Source organism: Hypomesus transpacificus, chromosome 9 (genome assembly GCF_021917145.1).
Source record: "Hypomesus transpacificus isolate Combined female chromosome 9, fHypTra1, whole genome shotgun sequence".
Classification (NCBI taxonomy): Eukaryota; Metazoa; Chordata; class Actinopteri; order Osmeriformes; family Osmeridae; genus Hypomesus; species Hypomesus transpacificus.
The window spans coordinates 12,396,231-12,402,230 of NC_061068.1; the positions used below are offsets into that span (position 1 = coordinate 12,396,231).

General features: G+C 53.5%; 1 protein-coding gene across 2 annotated transcripts in view; it reads left to right on the top strand.

Annotated features, from left to right (window-relative positions):
* The window catches only part of chd5 (chromodomain helicase DNA binding protein 5), a 29,432-nt gene extending 23,669 nt beyond the window's left edge, over positions 1-5,763 (top strand). Inside the window, exons 26-40 of one of the 2 annotated variants that reach the window (XM_047024926.1) lie at positions 115-201; positions 379-467; positions 628-761; positions 976-1,120; positions 1,272-1,434; positions 1,635-1,714; positions 1,900-2,101; positions 2,184-2,276; positions 2,422-2,574; positions 3,010-3,118; positions 3,335-3,467; positions 3,612-3,807; positions 4,372-4,535; positions 4,768-4,894; positions 5,320-5,763. In XM_047024926.1, coding sequence (XP_046880882.1) covers positions 115-201; positions 379-467; positions 628-761; positions 976-1,120; positions 1,272-1,434; positions 1,635-1,714; positions 1,900-2,101; positions 2,184-2,276; positions 2,422-2,574; positions 3,010-3,118; positions 3,335-3,467; positions 3,612-3,807; positions 4,372-4,535; positions 4,768-4,894; positions 5,320-5,444 — 2,000 coding nt within the window. In that variant the 3' untranslated portion in view covers positions 5,445-5,763. The remainder of the gene's footprint in view (positions 1-114; positions 202-378; positions 468-627; positions 762-975; positions 1,121-1,271; positions 1,435-1,634; positions 1,715-1,899; positions 2,102-2,183; positions 2,277-2,421; positions 2,575-3,009; positions 3,119-3,334; positions 3,468-3,611; positions 3,808-4,371; positions 4,536-4,767; positions 4,895-5,319) is intronic. The other variant, XM_047024927.1, reaches the window with a different exon arrangement.
* Positions 5,764-6,000: the final 237 nt, after the last annotated feature.

Consider the following 6,000-nt stretch of genomic DNA (forward strand, 5'->3'; position numbering starts at 1 on the left):
ATCTGGCATGGCGTTAATGGCTTTAGGAACCTGCAGTGCCAGGGCTCCCCCTGGTGGCCTCCTGCTGTAGTGAATGCACTGTGCTGTTTCTCTCTGATCTGATCTGTGGCTCAGAGTGGCAGGATGATCTTTCAGACAATCAGTCCGAGTACTCCGTGGGCTCCGAGGACGAGGATGAAGACTTCGAGGAGAGGCCTGAAGGTGGGTGTCCTGGAGGTGTCTTCCTCCACCCCCCCTCCTCCTCCTCCTCTCCTCTCTCCTGTCTCCCACCCTGCTGGTGTTGACTGGTACCCAATTCCACTGTAGAGGGCCTGGGTTTGACGAAGCTGTGGAGTCAGGGTTAGCCCCTAACCCCGGGCCGTGATTGTTTTGCTTTAGGGGGGCGCAGGCAGTCACGCAGGCAGCTGAAGAGTGAAAGGGACAAGCCTCTACCACCCCTACTGGCGCGCGTGGGAGGCAACATCGAGGTAAACTGAACACTGGGTTCAGTAGCGAACTCCAGTCCTCTCAGATCCTTTCAGAAGTGTGTATTTTCTGCTGTTCTTGTTGTTGATGTTGTCGTCACATATCAACGACAGGAGCCAGGTTTGGTTTGTTGGTGATGTTTTTGGTCTCTGTTTGTGGCAGGTGCTGGGCTTCAACGCTCGTCAGAGGAAGGCTTTCCTCAACGCCATCATGCGCTGGGGCATGCCCCCTCAGGATGCCTTCAACTCCCACTGGCTGGTCCGGGACCTGCGGGGGAAGAGTGAGAAAGAGTTCAGGTACTGGAGCCAGGCCCGGGGAGGGGGGAGCGGGGGCTGGGACAGGACAGGACTAATCTGGGCTGGACCAAACTGGATTTAACTGAACTGGATTATTCGTTTCATGTTTTTTATTGTTCTTATGTTATGTTGTATGGTTTCTACATGAGCTAATAACTATTAAAAAAAAATACATCCAGTCAGATGTCATCCCTATGCCCTTCCCCCCCCTCAGGGCCTATGTGTCACTGTTCATGAGGCATCTGTGTGAGCCAGGCGCCGACGGGGCCGAGACGTTTGCCGACGGCGTCCCGAGGGAGGGGCTGTCTCGCCAGCACGTCCTCACCAGGATCGGAGTCATGTCCCTGGTCAGGAAGAAGGTACGGTTTCTGCGCCAATCGCACACTGCAACACCAGTCCTCTAACCAGTCAGAAACGGACCCACAATGACCTAACCAATCACACGCTGGCACACAGTCACCTAGTTGCCTCTGTGTGTGTCTGTGTGTGTGTCTGCGTTGGTGTGTCCAGGTGCAGGAGTTTGAGCATGTGAATGGGAAGCTGAGTACTCCAGACCTGATTCCTCTGGGTCTGGAGCTGAAGAAACTGACCGAGAGCCTGTCGTCTGAACCGAGCACCCCCCAGCCTGCCACCCCTGCTGCCACCCCCCAGCCTGGCACCCCCGTGCCACCAGGTCAGACACACCTCTGGGCCCCTGTGTGCTTTACAGCCATGACTGATTGAGTTGCTGATTGGTTGGTTTATTTAATGGTTTATGGATTGACTGGTTAATCGGTTGGTTTAACAATTGATTTGTTGACTTGTTGGTCGGTTGGTTGGTTGATGTATGGATGGAGGATATCTGAGTCACTGACAGTCGTGTTGTTGTTCCAGAGAAGACAGAGTCTACCTCCGGGTCTGCAGAGGACAAGGACACCCCAGAACCTGACAGCAAGAAAGCCACTGGGACAGAGGTGTGTGTGTGTGTGTGTATGTGTGTGCGTGTCCTGCTCCTGTAAAACCCACTGGTGTATCCATCCATCCCTCTCCTCCTCTCACACAGCAGACGCAGGCCTGGCAGGGCTCTTCTCAGTGTGTCTCTATGTCATGTGTTCCTTTCTTTCTCTCACCCTCTCTCTTACTCCCTCCCACCTTCCAGACTGCTGTCAGTGTAGAATCGTCCAGTGGGACGGAGAAGGCCCCCGACAGCGATGACCCCAAGGCCAGCCCAGAGGACCAATCAGCAGAGGACAAGGAGAGGACAGACACGCCCTCCTCTACACCCACAGACACACCCGCCAATCCTAAAGAGTCCCCGTCCAAACCCACCGAGCCTTCGTCCAATCAAACCTCACCAAAAGGTGAGGCCCAATCTCTGCACACGGCGTCCGTGGCGACTCTGTTTCTGGGGAGATCTTTCATATTGTGGTGCGTGTTCCTCAGCTGACGCCTGTAAGGAGCCAGAGAAGATCTCAGAGAAGGGGGGGGACGGCGACCCTCCCCAGTCCAAACCCAAGGAGAAGGAGCCCAAGCCAGGTAGGACCCAACTTCACCTCAGGAAGACCGTGACACCATCGGGCACTTATTCATCATCTGGTAACAGCGGTTCAGGGGTGCAGGTAGTGAATGTTGAGGGTGTTTGTTGAGACTGGCCTGCCTCCTGGTTTCCCTCTCCTGGCAGGTTCGGAGGAGGTGAAGAGCGAGGACCCCCCCGAGGGCCGTGTGAACGGAGAGAAGGAGGGGCAGGAGGAGGCGGAGGAGGGGGTCCGAACAGAGGAGAAGAACGGCTGCAAAGCCAGGTTCATGTTCAACATCGCAGATGGAGGTTTCACAGGTGAGGACTGCCGCCACACAGGTGATGGTCCTGCTTATGGTTGCTGGTGGTTAATTATGATCATGTTGTTGTTGTTATTGATGTGGTGTTCTTGTTGTTGATGTTGGTGTTGTTGTTGATGTTCTGTTGTGTCTTTGTTGTTGTTGTTGATGTTGTTGTTGATGTTGATGTGTTGTGTTGCTCTTATTGATGGGTTGTTGTTGATGTGTTGATATGTTCTTGTTGTTGATGGGTTGTTGTTGATGTGTTGATATGTTCTTGTTGTTGATGTGTTGTTGTTGATGTGTTTTTGCTAATGTGTTCTTGTTAATGTGTTGTTGTTGATAATTTGTTAATAATGTCTTATTGTTGTTAGATTGTTGTTAGATTTGTTGTTATTGTTGATTTGTTGTTATTGTTGTTGTTGACATGTTGTTGTTGTTGTCGCCATATCAGAGCTGCACACCCTATGGCAAACCGAAGAGAGAGCAGCGCTGTCATCAGGGAAGATGTACGATATCTGGCACCGTCGCCATGACTACTGGCTACTGGCCGGCATTGTCACGTATCCTTTCATCGTCAAGTATCTCTGACACTTAGCCAATCACAATCAGCCAAAGGTTGATCACCTGACTAGGAGCCGACACCACTATCAGACCCTCCATACAGAAACCCAACATCTCCATTTTGCTTTGAGGTCATATGTGTGTTGGATGTGTTGTGTAGCCAGGCGTGTGTTCACAGGCCAGGCATGTGTTCCTTAACGAAGCCTTCCTGTCAGTCATGGTTATGCCCGCTGGCAGGACATCCAGAATGACCCACGTTATGCCATCCTCAACGAGCCCTTCAAGACGGAGATGCACAAAGGCAACTACCTGGAGATGAAGAACAAGTTCCTGGCACGACGCTTCAAGGTAACAACAAGGCTCTGCTGGAGCTACTTCAGCTGCTGTCTTCCCCTACAAACAGCCAGGACGCTATTGTTTATTATTGAGAACATTCCTCTCCCTCCCCATCTCTCCTCCCTCCTTCCCTCTCCCTCCCTATCTCTCCCCCAGCTCCTGGAGCAGGCCCTGGTGATCGAGGAGCAGCTTCGCAGGGCGGCCTACCTCAACATGACCCAGGACCCCTCCCACCCGGCCATGGCCCTCAACACGCGCTTCGCTGAGGTGGAGTGCCTGGCTGAGTCCCACCAGCACCTGTCCAAGGAGTCCCTGGCTGGAAACAAACCCGCCAACGCAGTGCTGCACAAAGGTCTGTTTGCCTCTCGCGCACCGGGCTGTCTGTCTGATGTCGTGTCTGTGTGTGTGTAGCCGTCAGTAGCCGTTTAGATACATCTGGTGGTGTCGGGCATGTGCCTAAGCTGGCTGTGAGGCACAAAGGAAGACAGGCCCAGGAGAGGGGCTAGGGAACTGGGAGGGAGGTAGGAGACAGGCCCAGGAGAGGAGAGGGGCTAGGGAGCTGGCAGGGAGGTAGGAGACAGGCCCAGGAGAGGAGAGGGGCTAGGGAGCTGGGAGGGAGGTAGGAGACAGGCCCAGGAGAGGAGAGGGGCTAGGGAGCTGGCAGGGAGGTAGGAGACAGGCCCAGGAGAGGAGAGGGGCTAGGGAGCTGGCAGGGAGGTAGGAGACAGGCTTAGATAGGATAATTGCTCCTGGCAATATGTTGCTCTGTACCAGCTGCCACAGACAGCTATGGTGTGGATGAATGGATCTGTAGCCTAGACTGTCTGGAACATTGTCAGTTGAAGAGTGATGCTACTATTGTCAATTTGAGAAATATGAATATCTCATGATGAGCTAATGTCAATCCTGGCTGCAGTGCTAAACCAGCTGGAGGAGCTGCTGAGCGACATGAAGGCGGACGTGACGCGCCTGCCCAACATGCTGTCCAGGATCCCTCCAGTATCGGCCCGACTGCAGATGTCTGAGAGGAGCATCCTCAGTCGCCTCACCAGCCGGGGCAACGAGCCCCCGCCACAACAGGTGGAGCAGAACACACACACCCTCTCTCTGTCTCTCTGTCTCTCTGTCTCTCTCTCTGTCTCTCTCTTTCACACACACATGGCGGAATGGACACATACACAGTCCCACAGGGGCCGGACACACACACATGCACACACACTAATGTAAATGTCTCTCTCCAAACAGGTGTGACTTCACATCATCTTGACATTCTATCTGTGTGTGTGTCTGTGTGTGTGTGTGTGTGTGTCAGCCTTTCCCTCAGGGCTCCTATAGTTGTTCCCAGATGTACAGCAGTACTTTTGGGGGCGGGTTTAGAGGACCAGGGGGAGGAGCCATGGTCAACTACAGCCAGATGCCGTTGGGCCCTTACGTCAGCGGTGAGACCCTCCTCATCCCCCTTGACCCCTAACCTTGAACAATGACCTCTAATCTCTAACCCTTACCCTGACCTCCAATCTTTAACCCTGACTCCTAACCCTGCCCCCTAATCTCCAACCCTGACCTATAACCTTCTGACCCTCTAGCTTGTAACATGCTGCGCCCTAACCTCTAACCCTGACCTCCTGACTTCCTAACCATTCCCGTCTTCTACACTCCTTCACTGTGTGCTCCTGGGGTGGGGGGGTGGGGTGGGTGGGAATGTTCAGGGTACTCCCAGATCTACAACTCATACCAAGGCATAAACACAAAATGAGGGGTCCGCCGAACAGTCTCCACAGTTATAAATCTAAAATGTAATTTCCTGTGTATGTTTTATTGTCATGTTGACCTGTTAAATTGTACCTCTGAACCCCCCACTCAGTGTCCAACGGGCCTCCGCCCCCCTCCAGCCACCTGGACAAGAAGTCAGCTGACTCATTAAGGGACGTGGCCACGCCCGAACAGAAGGCCGCGAAGCCCAGTGATGTCATCTGCATCGAGGACTAGGCCACACCTCCTCAGGCGCTCCTGAGATTGGGACTTTCCAGGGACGACGGAGAGCATCGACCTTACACTTCCTCCTCCTCCCTCTCTCCCTCACACTCCTCCCTTCCCTTTCTACTTGACAATGTCGCCAATCGTCAGTGAACTCTCCAGGATAGCTCTCTCCTCGAGGCTCTTGAACAGGAGGCTAACTTAGGAATCATTTTGCGGACTATTTAGTCGAGTCTAGCAGGCTCTATCAATCTATCTCTCTTATGAATTGCACTTTTATCTTCTACAACGGTTCGATAGTTCTTTGCTTTTCATTGACTGGGGGGGGGGGGGGGGGGGGGGGGGGGGGGGGGGGGGGCGTGAATGTATCTCAAACGTCTAAGTACAAGCAGCAGCCACTTTTGGAGGAAGGGGCATTTGTTATGAACTCCAGGGCTGCGCGAAGACTCCCCGACATCGCTGAGCCGGTGGTGAGAAATGTCCTCAATGGGCCTTGCGTGTGTGTTCCCTTCAGGTCAGGCTCCTTCCTCGTGTGTCATCCTGAATCCATCTGCCTACTCACTGTGCA